This window comes from Chrysemys picta, chromosome 9, assembly GCF_011386835.1.
Source record: "Chrysemys picta bellii isolate R12L10 chromosome 9, ASM1138683v2, whole genome shotgun sequence".
NCBI classification, from domain to species: domain Eukaryota; kingdom Metazoa; phylum Chordata; order Testudines; family Emydidae; genus Chrysemys; species Chrysemys picta.
The window spans coordinates 82132010-82149168 of record NC_088799.1 but is presented as its reverse complement, the minus strand read 5'-3'; the positions used below and the strand labels follow the sequence as shown (position 1 = coordinate 82149168).

At 45.9% G+C, this 17159-nt stretch overlaps 1 protein-coding gene across 4 annotated transcripts in view; it reads right to left on the bottom strand.

Annotated features, from left to right (window-relative positions):
* The window catches only part of LAS1L (LAS1 like ribosome biogenesis factor), a 92164-nt gene extending 76676 nt beyond the window's left edge, over nt 1–15488 (bottom strand). The window contains exons 1-6 of one of the 4 annotated variants that reach the window (XM_065557240.1): nt 15193–15488; nt 12467–12592; nt 12193–12262; nt 10317–10398; nt 8097–8318; nt 4493–4539 (exon numbers count right to left, since the gene is read on the bottom strand). In XM_065557240.1, coding sequence (XP_065413312.1) covers nt 4493–4539; nt 8097–8318; nt 10317–10398; nt 12193–12262; nt 12467–12592; nt 15193–15374 — 729 coding nt within the window. In that variant the 5' untranslated portion in view covers nt 15375–15488. The remainder of the gene's footprint in view (nt 1–4492; nt 4540–8096; nt 8319–10316; nt 10399–12192; nt 12263–12466; nt 12593–15192) is intronic. The other 3 variants (XM_065557241.1, XM_042853266.2, XM_005279545.4) reach the window with 3 other exon arrangements.
* Between the last annotated feature and the right edge of the window lie 1671 nt (nt 15489–17159).

Sequence of the window (17159 nt, the reverse complement as noted above, 5' to 3'; positions counted from 1 at the left end):
TTGGTGTGCACCACCAACAGGACTTCCTGCAGAATTATGCTCTGAGGAGGCTGATAAATATCGAGATTTAAGGAGTCCCAAACACAGGGGTAGGCACAGATGTCGCTGTTCATATGATGAGACTGAAGGACACCAGTTAGGCCCTGGAAGAACTTAGAGAACCGTGATTTCATGTGCCTGTCTGAAATTTTGAGTTTAATTTGCTTAGCACAGTCACAATGATGAGGGTGCAACAGATGTTTTAGGTAAAAAAAATAGAGTCTGAGATGTGTCCTTAATATCAGGAATCATTAAAATATCTTCAAGCTGGTAACACATGAACGTGTGCAGGAATATGCATCCTTATGTTAGACTATTTACTAAAGAAACTCACCTAGGCCTGATCTACACTTTAATGTTTTACTGTTATAATCAATTCAGTGATTTTAGCTTTACCAGCATAGTTAAAGCAGTACAACCTCCCTAGTATTGATAAAATTATACTGATATAAAGATGTCTTATACCAGTATAGCTTGCTGAATGGTAATAGCTATACTAGTATAAAGGCACCTGTACACCAGTATAATTGTACTATAGTTGAACTGTAGTTCAGACAAGCCATTTATAAAACTAGTTAATTTCCAAAATTTAACATTTCAAATAAAACTGGTCCTGATTCTAGAGATCCATACCTGTTTTTATGTCTACAGACATCCACTGTTCCCATGTATGGACCTTAAAGAGCAAGTCATTGGCATTTTACAGTCTCTAAAATGCAAAATCAGACTGTACATTTTATCAACAGCAGCTAATTCAAGAATATCGCCAGTTCAGTGATGTAAGAACCATTTGTATCCCGTGCAATATTTAAAACCAATCTCAGATACAATTAGGATTACTTCATAAATTAATCAAGTTAGTTCACACCGCCTCTGAACTGTTGGATGGAAATCTTGTAGAGATATTAATAATAATCTCACTCTTCTGTTACCTGTGTATTGCTTCCACAGAGTTTAACAGTGTGAAAAGTTATAACTTGCCATTGATCACTTCTATTGTTCATTATATGTATTCCCTCCACCATAAAAACACTTACCAAACATATCACATATGAGTGTAAGAACAGTTTAGCTTATAAAGATGTAGAACAGCATATTGCACAGTCACTCATATCAGACCACTGTTAAAGGTGTCAAATATGTTCATCAGAAACCTTTAGGCCTGTATTAAATTTAGTTTTGATTAGTGTTATTAAAACACTTTTTTTTTAAATTAGCAACATATCAAATCTCTAAATATAAAGTAGAAAAGGTTTGAAGTAAACTTATCTGGCTTCAGAATCAACAAAACTCCAGGTAAAATGAAGTTTGTGAGCTAATCAGGTGTTGGGATGAGATGGGGATTAAAGCCAGAGACTGGGACTCAGGACTCCTGGGTTTTAATCCCAACTTTGCCTCCAATTCTCTGTGGGGTTCCAAAGAAATCATTTAGCCTCTCTGGAGCAGTTTCCCCTATACTTTTAAAATGAGGATAATTTGCTTATTGTATTGTAAAGTCTCAATGTTTGTAAAGTTCTTCAACTTATATATGTTCAATGTGTCCTTATATACATGCAAATTATTACTATCCTCTATCTACCAAGTCTGTGAAACATTCTAAAACTATAAGCCACATGTAATTGCTTCTATGAAAGTCTGCTCACTCCATCCGGAACTTGCTTAGTCAAGTTCCAGTAATTGTTTCTTGGATTTGCGGCGATGAAGTCATGCCTCATTCAATGTGGTTTTAATTGCAAAGGATTTTTCCCTTGAATATTCTAGGATATCTGGGCACTCGGGTAAGAGCAGAGGAAGGAGAGACAATAAAAGAGGGGCTGGGGAATTTTATCCATTGTCGAATCAATTGTTTTAAAAAACAAAACTTAAAAAAAAAAAAAAAAGGTATTTGGAAGTTTTCCCCTCCTACACAGAGCAACTACTGTCAGGACACAATAAATAACTTTGGGCAGACTATTAAAAAAAAAAAACAAAAAACAAAAACACACACACACACACAAAACAAAAGACCCTTGAGTTATTGGAACAGTCACTTCCTGCTGTGCTCCAGAAAAGCGTGCGAGTGCCTGAACTTTCCAAAAAATGACGTGTAAGGCCCATTTATTACCTGTCCCATCATTGCAATGTTTATATTTAATGTCTGGTTAAATTAGGCCATGTTTTTATTAACAGTTTATTTGTAATGAGAAAGAATGGGAGATAAGAGGGGTTTTGAGGATCCCAATACTGAAGAACTGCATTGCTAGATGTGATTTATTTGTTCCAGAAGGGAGCCAATACAGGAAACTATTCCCCGCATCTGACCCTCCTCCCCAAACCCTTTTTGTAAGAAATATATAAATATTCCCCAGCAGATATTTAGCACTGATTTTGCAGTAAACCAACCTATGCGCTGAGACTGCACAGTTACACCTATTAAATATATGATCTGAATTATAAATTAACAAAACAATCCAATAGATAAAAAATGAACAGGGTAAAAAAAGAAGCATTCAAATAGGAGTTTTACAGAGATCCTGTCCATGGATCTCTAACACTGTTTGGTGGGCATAATTCTCAAAATGCTATAGTCAATATATTAAAAATGAGAGGAAAATGTTCATATCATTTATGCCACTGAAGATTTATTTTCCAGCACACAGCTACATTCCCACAGCCTTTCCCATACTTAATAAGCACAGATTGGAAAGAACACCATACTTAAGAGATGTCCGACAAAAAGGTCGGTACACAGGATAGCATGAGTGGACGGTATGGTTTCAGAAGCAGAGCATGCTAAAGGGTTTATTTGGTTAGTTGATATCAATAGCAGGGCATTTACACATGGTCATCCATGCATGCCATTTTGATGAAATAAAGTTGCTTTTCTTTTGTAGTTGACACTGAACTAAGGGAGGGAAGGGGGGATTTTTAAATGTACAAATGGGAATTAAGTGCCCAATATCTATTATCTTTCAATGAGAATTGGGTGCCTTTATTGCCCTTTGTGCTTCTGAAAATCTCACACTAGATTTAGGGAATTGCTAAGAGACAACTGTCCAGCCAATAAAACATTATATATACACACCTGTCAACTTAAAATCTAGCCAATGAGTTAAAAAGTAATTCCAGATCATACACCAGCTCCTTCCCTTCCACTGCCAGTTTATGTACTTTTATAATCACAATTTCCTATTAATTAAATATCAATCAGCTTCTAAAGGCTTAAAGTCCAATAATTAAAAGTAATTGTTAAGCATCCTTCAGGAATAGAAAGGCACAGGATTTGCAGAGACAGGTTAGGGGCTATTACATATAAACACAAACAACCATGCTGCAATGTGTAATCATATCAGAAGCCATAAGAAGCCCATATTTCTTGCTCTCTGCAGTGAATCCATGACTGCTTTGCTTTGATGAATCACACAAGACAGTACCAGGAGAGAAAAGAGCACAGCCAGGCTCCATAACAGAGAGCTCTCTCTTAATCAGCAATGCTCACAGCCCCATCTACAGGCCATTGGATGAACTGCTATGCCACTGACAACATAGTGCCTTCACACTTTAGATAAGAAATGGAACTTCTGAAACTGGCAAAAATCACCTAAGTTTCACTCTACTATTACTAGCAGGACTGCAAAGCAGCATGGACAGAAGCATCAGAAGTACTCCTATGCAGATTTTTCCCCCAGGATGATTTAAAAACTGCTGGGGAGAAAAAAAAGATTCCTATAATTACATGTAAGGCTAAGATTTTGTCATGGTTATTTTTAGTAAAGGTCACAGACAAGTCACAGGCAATAAACCATAATTCATGGAAGCCATGACCTGTCTGTGATTTTTGCTTCTGTGGCTCTATGGTTCCCCCCGCCACTGTGGTGGCTGGGAGCTGTGAGGTTCCTCCTCTGCCTGCGGCAGCCAGAAGCTGCAGGGGAGGCCCCCTCCGTCCAAGGCGGCTTTGGAATTGCAGGGTGACCATATTTCTCAAATAGAAAACGGGACACCCCCAGCCACTTGCCTGAGGTGTCCCCCTTCCTTCCCCCTGTGCGAGGCTACCGCCCATCACTGGAACCCCAAGGAGGGCCTCCTCAAGAGTCTGTCACCTGTCACTGGAACCTTGCAGGGGGCCCCCTGTCGCTGCTGTCACCTGTCGCTGGAACCCTGCCAGGGCCCGCTGGCTTCCAGCTCCAGAGTGCCTCAGCCCCTGGGGCTGAAGAGAGAATGTCATGGAGGTCTCTGGAAGTCATGGATTCCATGACTTCCATGACCCCCATGACATAAACCAAACCATAATTATATGTGAACTGAAACTTCTGATATAATAAACTAGCCAATCTTGCACCCAAATATTCCAAGTCAGGCCTTGCAAGGCATGTCAGTTTCTCAGTCTTTCCATAAGATTTGTGATAAAAGCACAGAAGCAGTTGCACAGCAGGGAAAGAAGCAGCACTTGAAGAGTTAATCAAATTGCACTTACCCCAAACTGCTGATTTTTGTAGGACACCAGCAGCTCTCTGACTTTCTCTAGAAATAAATACAATTACATGGATTAAACAACAGGTAATGAGGAGCTAATATAATTCCCATTTCACACAGAGAAATGGAACCTTCCTATCTTTAAGGAACTAGTGAGCTATCCTCTCCAAACTGACCCCCTTGGGCAAGCCATTTACATACTGTTCAATGCTTACTCAAGGCCTAAGACAGTGAAATGCAGAGATTACATAAATCCATACCTGGCAATTCTTTGATTATACTAGATTAGCAGTTTTCAGTCTCTTCAGTTCAATACAGGAATTGCCATACTGGATCAGACCAGTGGTCCACCTAGTCCACTATTTTGTCTCCAACAGTGACCACTTCCAGATGCTACAGAGGAAGGTGCAAGAAACTCTGTCATAAACAACTACGACATAACCTGCCCATAGGAAGAGATGTCTCCTATACCTGACAGTTAGTAGTTATCTTGTGCCTTAAAGCATGAGAGTTTCTAGCCCTTATAATTTTGTTTTAAGTCCTATGTAATGCAACTGTGGATGTTATAAACATACAATCCTTTTTGTACTCCTACTAAACTCTTGACATCGAGGATATATTGTGGCAACAAATTCCACAGGCCAATTATGTAAGTCAAATAGTATTTCTTTTCATCAGTTTTAAATGTTTGTCTACCTCTGGACCTCTTCTGTTTCTATTGTATCTCTGAGACAAGATGACCAGAAATGAAGATCGTGTTCTGGCTGAAGATGTAACAGTTCTTCCAAAGTGAATTACCCTGCATTTATCATCACTGAGTTTTATCTGCCATCGGGCTGCCCAATCACCTGGCTTTGATTAAATCTTCTTGGAAGTCTTCAAAGTATTTTCTAGTTTTAACTATCTTAAATAATTTAATCATATTAGGACATGTCTACACTAGAAACGTGAGTCAACCTATTAGGTCAACTTTCAACCACCGCAGTAATCGCTACTATGTCCACACTGCCCTTCTCCTGTCGGTGGTGTGCATCCTCATCAGGTGTGTTTCCACCAACTTAAGAGGAACTTAAGAGGATCATGTAGCTTCCTACTGGGAACCCAGCAGCTGCCTGGAGGCTCCTGGCTCCCCATTGGTGGGGGGAGGGGGGAGAGAGGGTAGCCAGGCTCCCAGCAGCAGGGAGCCTCCTTGCAGCACCAGGGAGCGGGAAGCCTCCGGCAGGAAGCCTGGCTGGCAGTAGGGAGCCGGGCGGGCACAGCTTGGCATGAAACAGGGAGCCCGGGCAGCACCTGGGCTGGGAGCAGGGAGCAGCCAGGCTCCAAGTGGGAAGCAGGCGGGCACATGGAGCCGTGAAATTGACAAGAATGACAGCTAATAGCCCATGTAAGTTATGCAGTGTCTACATAGACACTGCATCGCCTTAACTACACAGACATAAGCTCTAGGCCTCTCGTGGAGGTGAAGTTATGATGGTGGTGTAGTAGAGCACTTACATAAGCAGGAGCAAGGCTGTAGCGTGTACACTGACGTAATTAGGTCGACATAAGCTGCCTTACGTCAACCTAACTCTGTAGTGTAGACCAAGCCTGAGTCTCAAAGCATGAGACGTTGGCTCCTTCAGCCAATACCCTCTGTCTCCTGGTCACTTTACACACACAAAACCACCAAGTAATGTAGACTAGGTTCACAACTGAGAGGCAGGGTCTGAAAGAAGAACAACTGATAAAAAAAAAATAAAAAAAAAATCAAAGGCGAGAAGGGACCATTATGTTCATTTAGTCTGACCTCCCGTATTAACACAGGTCATAAAATTTCACCCAGTAATTCCTGCATCAAGCCCCTAACTTTTGGTTGAGAGAGCATCTGTCCAAAGCTCTATTAGATTGTGACCCCTAGATTCAATTTCATGCAGAGATTGATATATTGATAAACCCTGCGCCCAACATTCTTCCTCTTAACCTAGCTTTTTCAGGAGGCATTAGAATGATTCTGCTGTGAGAACCTGCTTCTACCTTTTCAGCTACTATTCACTACTCAACACTTCCCATAACTATAACACTGTTCAATCACACAAAACTGCTCCTGATCCAGATCTCTTTTCAGAAGGCAGAAGAGCTGATTCAACAGAAGAAGGAGCTGGACCAGGCTGAACAGCATGTGTCTGCAGATAAGCAGGAAAATGCAGAAGAGAGATAGGACTATAGCTGAAATTGACTAAAAATTCCTTCTTTAGAGAGGTGACTTGGCCAGCTGGGAGGCTCAGTCTAACACTCCACTTACGCCAACAGTTAGACACAGGACTAGAAAAAAAGAATTAGAGTGACAGGCAACTGAGGTGCATCTGATCTGCTGGTGTCCTCTCTCTTTGAAGGTGTCTCCTGTTACTAAGAGGATTGATGATATATACTTGGGGCCTGATTTTTTTTTTATTTTAAATAGAATGGACTCCTATTTTGCACTCAATTTTATGGGGGCCAACTGACATCACTTAGAAGATTATCTGATCGTGCCCACTCAATAGAAAGACACTGCAGAGACCCCTGGACTAAATAGATGATCTAGACTTTTCAGGAGTGTAGTGGGGAGAATGGCATTAGAGTGGAATTTGGAATTAACTGTTAGATTTAGAGTCAGGGGTTGAAACCTGGTTTGATTCCAACCTAATACATATTACCCTTATCGTACTGGGGTTTCCACCACTAAGAACAGTGTTTGTGCTGAAATCCAGACAGCTGGTATGAAAAAAGTCAGACCCATCAAGAACCATCAAAGCCCCAAGCAGCAATTGTACCACCTGTGCTAAGCGAGTGTAACAGGATGGCCCACCCCTTTAAGGCCCAGGAGGCCCAGGGCTGCCAGCCCTGTTTAATTAGCCCGCCCTCCCACACCTGAGCTGGGTGTAGGACTTAAAAGGAAGAAGCCCAGCAGTTATGGGCTGATTATAGAGAACAGCAGAGTCACAGAAGTGGAGTGAACTCTTGTGGTGAGTCCCTGGAACAGGGGGCTGGCTTCAGGGAGGCAGAGAAATGGGGAGCTGAAGAGAAACCTAAGAGGGACAAGAGGTTCAAGTTGGGGGGGGGGAGGTGCAAGGTTCTTTATAGCATTTAATTTAGTATGTAACTTTGGATTTCTACTGAAGAACCCAAACAGAAGCCCTGAAACTTGCTGTTTTGTGAAAGAAGGGTATGATTCTATTAAAATCTGTTTGATTTGGAAGGACTTTGTGCTGGCCCAGGGCTAAGCTGGGCAAAAGGACTTTGAAGAAGCCATGTGGCAGAAGCCACCTTGGGGCCTGGCCACTTACAGCTGGACTTAAATACCCCAGAAGGGCATTAAACTTTTAAGTGACCTGGCTGGAGGATCAGGTCATGGAAGACCCAGATAGAGACTGGCCATCACAGACCAATTAAGTGACTAAGGGGAAAGCAACCCCACACCTCATCACAAGGAGGTGCCAGCTGGTGAGTAACTTCTGTGATGGGATGCTTGCTCTGGGGGTGGAAGCCTATAACAGGGAGTATATCCATCAAGTGGCAGTAACAGCAGTGCTTGTGTTCTTTAAGCTCCCAGCTACTAGAAGAAGACAGTGATCTAACTCAGATACCTCTGTCGCTGTTTCCCAGACACCCACCATGAAGCTCCTTGTGTTTCTGATAGCCCGGTGGTTGTGGGCTCTGAGCCTCCTCTGAGTCACTGTCCACCTCTGTCTCGGTTGCTGCAGTCTCCACCTCCTCATTTTGCTCTTCTTCACATTCTCTAGCCAGACTATTACCCAGTTGACGGCTCCAGTATGTCCGCCGTAGCCACTCCAGCACCACATCACAACCTGAAGACAAACACAGCAACACACACATTTGTTCCCTCTCTTTATCCCAGAGAAATTCACTATTTATTAGAACAGAGCAGGCACTTGCTTAATCTGCACTAGTGACTAAGATCTTTTTGAGAGTTACTTAATTCAGAGATGACATAATACAAACGTTATGGATAATGTGACCTGCCGCTAAGAAAGGAAGTGTCTTCTGACTGGACAGCCAAGACACAAAGACAGCCCCGGGGTTTGTGTCAGCTGTCACCTTGTTAGATTCTAAACCTGGATGATTTCAGTCCAAGCATTGGAAGTTTTGAAAACTGATCAGATTCTTGTACTGTGCCCATCACTGTAGTATTCAAGCACCTAATTAGTGTTTGTTACCTACACAAAGACTATAAACATACAATTTGCCTAAACTTTTTGTCTAGTCACTATCTCGCTGCTATAACCACTTGTAAGAATTCAGTAGCCACTCCAGATTAGGCCAGTGGTTCTCAACCCTTTTGGGCTCAAGATCCATTTGTAAGTGTTTATGGCCAGTTGTGATCCAGTAAATAGTCTGGGGGTGGAGGCCCTGGGGTGGCTTTAGTTAGGCCCTGCCCTCCTGGAGGGGTGTATCCTGCCCAGCACTCACTCCACAGTGGCACCTCCTGTGCTGTGGGGCTGGCTGGGCTTGGCTCTCTGCTCTAGGCTTTGCAACCTTGGGGGTTGCAGCACTGCTCAGGTTTGGCCCCATCCCCTTGACTGGACCAAATTTGTGTGAGTGGAGTTGTGACCTGGCTCATGGAGTTGCAGTGCCACTCACTCACATATGGTCTACCTGGACTGCTGTCGTCATGATGGCTGGGCCAGACCTGAGTGGTGCTAGGACCCAGAGGTTGCAGTGCCTGGAGCAGGGAGGTGAGCCCAGCCAGCCTGTGGGACAGGAGCTGCCACCTGACCTTTAGAAATATTCTGGTGACCCAATTTAGGGTCCTGACCCAAAGGTTGAGAAACCCTGGATTAGATAACTTGTCTTCTAGCAAAAATCCCTTTCTATCTAGCACCTCAATAATTAAACCTAAGTTTGCAGACTTGGATACATATACTTAGACACTCAGGCTGCTTATGCAGAGGTGCTGAAAATCCAACTTCAGTAAGACTGGTAGTGGGTGCCACCAATTCTGAGCACCTCTGAAATCAGAGCTCTTAATCTAAGTCCCTCTATGTAGATTTAAGTGCTAGAATTTGAACACACAAGTCTGACAATCTTGTTTTAAATCTATTCATTTCTGCTTTACAGGAGTAATCCCAGCACCCTTGCCCCACTCAGTCAGTCAGGGATGGCAGACAGAAGGGGTTCAGGGGCACCTACAACATAACTGAAAACTGGGTACCATAAAATGGTGCCCGCTACATTTGTCATTCCTTCCCTTAAAACCAATGGATCCGTAGTCCTTTCCCTCTCTTCCTCCACATCCCTTTCAGTTGGCTTGTGAGGCTTTTCAGTTTGATTCTTATCTTGAGTTTTAAATCCCCTTTCTCTTCTCTCAAAACAGGAAGCTTAGGAGGGAAAGGGCCTGCCTCCTTCATTCTCTCAGTCTCTTGACCTCTTTCCCCTTCTGTGATCCTTTCACTCACACCACTCTGCTGTCCCCAGCCTAAGGCCTCATTTCCCCTTTAGCAGGGTAACCCTCTGTAGCATCCCACTTCCCAGATTCTCCTCTCTTCGCCCCCCACCCCAGCAACTGCCCCCCTCCAGTCACAGGCATGCCTGTCAGGTTCATCTGGCAAGGCCCTCCTTGCCAAGCCCTCTGGGGCTGCTGCCACATCTGTCTCTACATTGACCTCTCCTGGGAGTTTATGGATCTGCCCTCTGCTTCCATGGAGACAGCAAACCCATGTCCAACAGCACCACTTAGTGGAATACTGAGAACAGCACCCGTCAGCAGCAGAAATACAACAACCAGCAGCTCCCAGAAACAAAGGCTCCTTAGGCACAAAGTATGCCTGTGTGTACCTGGCTCTCACCTTTTTGGCAGGCAACTAGCTGAGGCAGTTTTCCATGGGTCAGATCATGGCGAAGGTTCACAATCCAAATTGGGATGTTCATCTTAGAAAGAACGACAAAATTACTACACAAGGCATTGCATTTAATCACAGCCAGACATGCAGGCAAACAGCCACCCTGATGAAAGAGAACTCAAGAGTAAAAAACCCCTCCCAGCTAGTGACATTCTCCTATGCAACCCTGGCTGCCTAGAACAGCCTTCCTGCATCTCTGCCTCAACTCTTCAGTTCATTATGAGCCTCAGCTGAAGATATGTCTGCCGTACCTTCACCTCACCATTCTCTCCCTCTACTTTTCTTGTGACTTTAAAGGGACATAGCCATTTCTAAATCTAGTTCAGATCATACACCAGCCCCAAGTACCAGTTTGTTTTTATACTTATTTACATATTTATTTTGTAAGTATTTTTCTTCTCCCCCCCCACACACTTTGTTAGAGACCAACCCCAGCAACAGGGGATGGTCACTGATAGAGAAAAACAGTAAAAACTGACTGCACAAAATACACTGCAAGCAATTCTCCCCTCCCTCATCTTTCCAGTCTCAAGATTGAATGTTACATGCAACAATGGTAGGTAACACTTTTCAGACAGGAGTGTGATTTACACCAGGGTCCCTTTAATTACATAACTTAATCCTGTGAAATCTTTTGAGTCAGTTTGTTTTAAAGACATTACAGCATATTCTAGTCAACTCTGACGTCCCTTAAGAATAAGATCTGAGGGGGCAGGGAGTTGAGTATTTTGATGCTTGTTTGGGTAATGGAGACATTTTATTCTGTCCCAGAAAATTAAAGTGGTACAGAACCATGAAAGTGAAATATCAAACAGACATTGGCCCTGTGCACAAGGCAGTGTGGTGCCGCCTATAGTGTAGTCTCAGAACTGACCAGACAAGCATTTAACTGACTCTTTCATCCCTTCCCCTGGAAATTGTTCAATAATAGGAAGGACATCACTACCACAGGAGTTCTCTTGCCAGTCAGCTCAAGTTTCTTTTGCTTAGTTTGATCCCATTACTACAGCTGGATCCTGAGCTTTTGTATTCATGACGAGGGGGAAGAAGATCCACTTCTCTCCGTTGAAGCTATCCACTTCAAAAGGAGACAGAACACTGCCACACCGGTGCTGCGCAGGGATTATGGCTGTATGAGCCATTGCCCTCGAGTGAGATTTCAACACTGGGCTTAAAGTCCAAAGGATTTTATACTAGCCCTTTCCAGCTACAGCTCAATATCCAAGAGATTCAAGTACATATTTTTGGGGGGGGGAGGGGAAGGGGAGGCAGGAAGAAGTGCTACATATGTGTCAGGGAAATCTTTACATTCAAAGCAGTGTGTCGTCTTAGGACTAGGTTCTCCTTGCTCCCCAAACAATATGCATGAAAATAATTGCATTTATTAATCCTAATCTAATTTAAATTCACACAAAACCAATGTTTTAGACCTAAACTATCTTGAGTTACGATAACATTTCTTAATTGCTCAGATTAGGGTGGATTTTGATTTAAATTAAAGCATTTTAAATCACCACACACAAAACCTTGCTTTAAATCATCTTTTAGTTTATTTTCCTAAAGAAAGATTGACTTTCACTGGCTGGTAACCATGAATACGTTGATTTACAACTAAATATAATCTTTACTCTACATTTGGTGCCCCCCTCACCTCCTCTACCGAGGAGGTTATATCCTTCCTCAGACACTAAACTGTTTTAGCTGGCAACAAGCAGCTAAACATTTTAACATACAACAGAGAAACATCACTGACAATTAGACACCAACATGTATGTTGTCTACATGCACATGTAAACCAGCAAAGAACTCTTATCAAAAGTACCTCTTTAGCTAGTCGTCTCAGGGGAATGTTGACAATTTTCTGTTTCCGCTCTGTGATTAGATTCACAAACCTGTGTGGATGTTACAAGCAAGAGAAGATTATTTCAAAGATTAAAAACAGCTATCAGAAACCCTGACACTCATCGGGGGAGTTAACCCACACATTCAACTGGGCTATTGCTGTCAGGGAACTACACAATGGAATTGCTCAAGAGTATACTGCACTCCCCCAGAGTCTATCCTTTTCCAACTGTGCAAAGACCTTTCAGTCTTACCTCACAAGAGCCAGACCATATGAAAGGACCAGTTCATGAGATCTCATGTTGCCACATGTATCCAGGATTTTACAGCGAATCAGATCTGCAGTGCAATCCACAGCTAAAGGCATTCTGTGCCCATACCTAGAGATAGGGAAAGCATGACAAACATTCTTATACCATTCCCATTAAAAAGGGGGAAATTGCAAGAAGTTAGTTGCCTTGAGGTCTTCCTGCTGGATTCATATCTTAGTCTATGTAAAATATTAGTTCACAGCACAAAATCACTGAACATTCTCCTTACCAGGTCTCTGCTTATGAGCAGAATAAAAGTAACTTGCAAGTGTTGGATGGAGATGCAGTGACACTGAGGGGTAGGACGAGCCCCAGTTTGGAAAAAGAGGGGTGCTGTGAGCCAAGACCGAAGTTGGGAGTTCTCTGTAACTTGGACAGTACGATTAATGGGGGGTTAGAATTGAGGTGCACTTCCAGAGTTTCAGGGGAGGTGGTTCCCACAAGAGAGCCAGCAGGGAGTGCTGCAAGTCAAGGCTAAGGTGCATCAGCAGAGATTGCACATGTGGGAACTGTGTTTACGATCACAAAGGGATTCTATGGGTCAGGATTAAAGTGCGTGGACAGCACCATAAAAATCCCAGGACTGGAAGAATGGGGGAACTGCAGGTCGGAACCAAAATGCACTATCGGAGCCGTGTAGGGTGACCAGATGTCCCATTTTTTATAGGGATAGTCCTGATTTCTGGGTCTTTTTCTTATATAGGCTCCTATTACCTCCCACCCATGTCCCGATTTTTCACATTTGCTGTCTGGTCACCCTAGAGCAGGAGTCAGCAACCTTTCAGAAGTGGTGTGCCCAGTCTTCATTTATTCACTCTAATTTAAGGTTTCGCATGCCAGTAATATTCTAAAAACGTTAAAATGTCTTTCCATAAGTCTATAATATATAACTAAACTATTGTATGTAAAGTAAATAAGATTTTTAAAATGTTTAAGAAGCTTCATTTACAAGTAAATTAAAATGCCGAGCCCCCCAGACCGGTGGCCAGGACCCGGGCAGTGTGAATGCCACTGAAAATCCGCTCACGTGCTGCCTTCAGCACATGTGCCATAGGTTGCCTACACCTGCCCAAGAGCCATGGGTGAAGAGCAGGAGCCACGTGCCAGTCAGAGCTGATGTGCATTGGCAGAGCTGCAGAGGACGCAAGGGGGCTGGGCCAGGGCTGATGAGCAGGGAGGACTGAGGTATGATGTTGGAGTAGGAAGTCAGGGGCATAGGTGCTTGGAATTAGGGGTACTGCTGCATCCCCTGGTTTGAAGTGGTTTCCATTATATATATATATGAGTTCATGAGATCTCATATTGCCAGATGTAGCCAGGATTTTACAGTGAATCAGATCTGCAGTGCAATCCACAGCTAAAGGCATTCTGTGCCCATACCTAGAGATGGTGAAAGCATGATAAACATTCTTATACCATTCCCATTAAAAAGGGGGAAATTGCAAGAAGTTTGTTGCCTTGAGGTCTTCCTGCTGGATTCATATCCTAGTCCAGGCGTCTTAAACATGCAGCCAGCGGGGTTATTTTCTGCGGCCCGCGAGCCCCTCGCAGGCCCTCCCTACCTTCCCCCAGTATTTACCTAGACCGGCTCCGGCCGGACGTGCACCAGGGGCAGGGTAAGCTGCCTGCCTGCCCGCCCTGCGCCGCTCTGGGAAGAGGCTGGAACATAGGGAAGGGGCAGAGGGGCTGTGTGTTGCTGTTGCTTCAGGCAGCGCCCCCAACAGCTCCCATTGGCTGGGAATGGGAAAGCGCAGCCAATGGGAGCTGCTGGGGGCGGTGCCTGAAGCAACAGCAACACACAGCCCCTCCGCCCCACGTTCCAGCCTCTTCCCAGAGCAGGGCAGACAGACAGGGCACGGCACCTGCCCTGCCCCCAGTACGCGCCGGGCCAGATCCTGCCCCCTGAAGCCCTCCTGCAGCCGAACCCCCTGCTCTGAGCCCCCTGCTGCACCCTGCACCCCGATCCCCTGCCTCACCCCACACCCCTCCTGTATCCCCCACTGCCCTGAGCCCCATGCTGCACCCCACACTCTTGTACCCCAACCCCCTGCCCTGAGCCCCCAGCCACACCCTGCACCCTGACCCCCTGCTGTAGCCCTCACCCTAACTCCCTGCCCTGAGCCCCCCACCACACCCCTCCTGCACCCCCTGGGGGCAGAGTTGGGGGGGGATTTCAGGGAAGGGGTTGGAATGGGGGCAGGGAAGGGGTGGGAAGAGGTGGGGCCTCAGGGAAGGGGTGGAGTGGGGGCAGGGCCGAGGGCAGCAGGGGTGAGGGTGGGAGGTGGCAGTGATGCAGCCCTCGGGCCAATGTACTAGTCCTCATGTGGCCCTCATGGTCAGTTGAGTTTGAGACCCCTGTCCTAATCCATGTGAAATATTAGTTCACAGCACAAAATCACTCAACGTTCATCTTAGCAGGTCTCTGCTTATGAGCAGAATAAAAGACAAGTGCTGGATGCCGTGACACTGAGGGGTTGGACGCGTCATGGCTCTCAGCACCCGCACCCCCACTATACAAATTATTCCAGCACCCCTGGACCGGGCCGCAAGTGCAAGGCGCCCTCAGCCAGGGCTGGTCCCGCTGTCCAGCTCTGCTACGGCCCGGCCCCGCCGGACGGGCTCCCCTGGGGCACTCTGGAGACACAGCCCCTCCCCCCGCGCCCCCTCACCTGCTCCGCCAGCCCGACACCCGGTCCAGCGCGTCCCGCTGCAGCCGGCAGTCCCCGCAGTACAGCCCCACCATCACCTGGTCCCACTCGGCCTTGCTCCTCCAGGCCACCACACTCCGCCGCGGTGGGCGCTTCCCGCGGGCCCGTCCCCCCGGCTCCGCGCGGGCCCCGCTCCCCGCCATGCCGCGCGCCCCGAGCCCACCGCAGCCAGCCAGCCTTTCCGCGGGGCTGGGGGCCGAGGCCCGGGCCAATCAAAGCGCAGACGGCCGTGAGCTTCCGCCCGCTTCCATTGGCTCCTCCACCGAGCACGTGGCTGAGGGAGGGTCTTAGCTCTGGGGTGAGGGTGCGGGCGCGTGCGTGCTCCGCAGCAGCCCGCCGTGCAGCGTCCCCTAGCAACCAAGCGCCCGACTGGTCCCGCCCCCAGTCTCCACTTGTGCTGGGGCACCGAGCGCGGCACGGGCTCCCGCCCAGAGCCTCCACCCCGCCTCGTGTCCTTCTCAACCCGGCCCGCTAGGGCCGGTTCAGCCCCCCACCCAACCGCCCCAACGGCCTCTTTCCCTCCACTGGCTGTCTGCCTCCAGTTGACTGGAGTCTCCCCCCGCGAGTTTTGAACCAGCAGCCGGGAGCTCCTCTCCCCACCCCGCGCTCGTCGGCCTCCCCTCACTGGCTGGGGAGCGATTCCCCCCATCTTCCCTTCCTAGCGGGGAGCATCCTGGTCTCCCCCCACTTCCCCAGGGCTGCTGTCTGGTGTTTCCTTGGTCCCTTCCTGCCCCAGTCAGTTATACCAGTTCCCAATGTGGCATCCTACTGCTAGCTGGATCATAGTCAAATAGCTTCAGCTCCTGGCTCCAAGCTGAAAAGTACTCACACACTTACCCTGTTTTGCTGGCCAGATCCCAGCCCATACCCATTCCTTGGCCCCCATCTCTGCTACTTGGCTCAATTGGGGGTGTGACACATTGGCGGGGGAACGGTGATGCTAGGCGGCGTGGGCCAGCACAGCTCGGGCAAGTGGCAATGCCAGATCGCTTGAGCCAGCTTTGTGCATCCCGTTTTCAGTTTAGAGAAATATGGTCACCCCAACTCTTTGGATTTCAGATGGGTGTCACAGCATATCAAGTTCCTTGAAATAAATTTTAAACTGGGTTTACACAGCCTCAGGAGCTGGTGTTGACTCCAAGGCCTCCCTTTATTCCATGTCTAGCAAAGTGGTAGGTCAGCATAGCTTGTTGAAAGTAAACTACTTTGCAACAGAATGAAAATTATCATTATCAGTTGGGCAATTTTCTTGTTCTCTTTCTTTCGCAGGGTAGTTGCACATTCAACTGGATAAAATTAGCTCATGTGAAAGTGAAAATATTTTGCCTTGACAGAGGTTTAGACGTACTTAATATCAGGTTAGACAATTCATCACATCTTTTAAATCCTAGTCTAGACAAAACCTAAAAATCAGACATGACACAAGGTGAGTCAAGGTGGGTGAGGTAATATGTTTTATGGACCAACTTCTGTTGGTGAGAGACAAGCTTTTAAGTGACACCGAGTTCAAAAGCTTGGTCTCTCTCACCAACAGAAGTTGGTCCAATAAAACATATTACTTCACCCACCTTCTCTTTCTAATATCCTGGGACCGACACATCTACAGTTACACTGCATACAAGTGAAGGTGACAGATACACAGAAGGAACCAGGGCTACGGAGAGAAAATCAGCCAGTTACTCAATACAAACTAAGAAAACTATACAAGCTAGAACAATACAAACATGAGAGGGCAGGATAACACAAAATATGAGAGTGCAGGATTCCTGGGTTCCGTTGCCAACTTTGCCATCACACTGCATGAGTTTAAACAAGTCATTTAGAGCTTGCCTACACATGGAGCTATTCTAGAATAGCTATTCTGAATAACTCCATATGTGGACACTCTGATCTTATTCCAGGCTGAGTATCTGCTGATAGAGTTATTC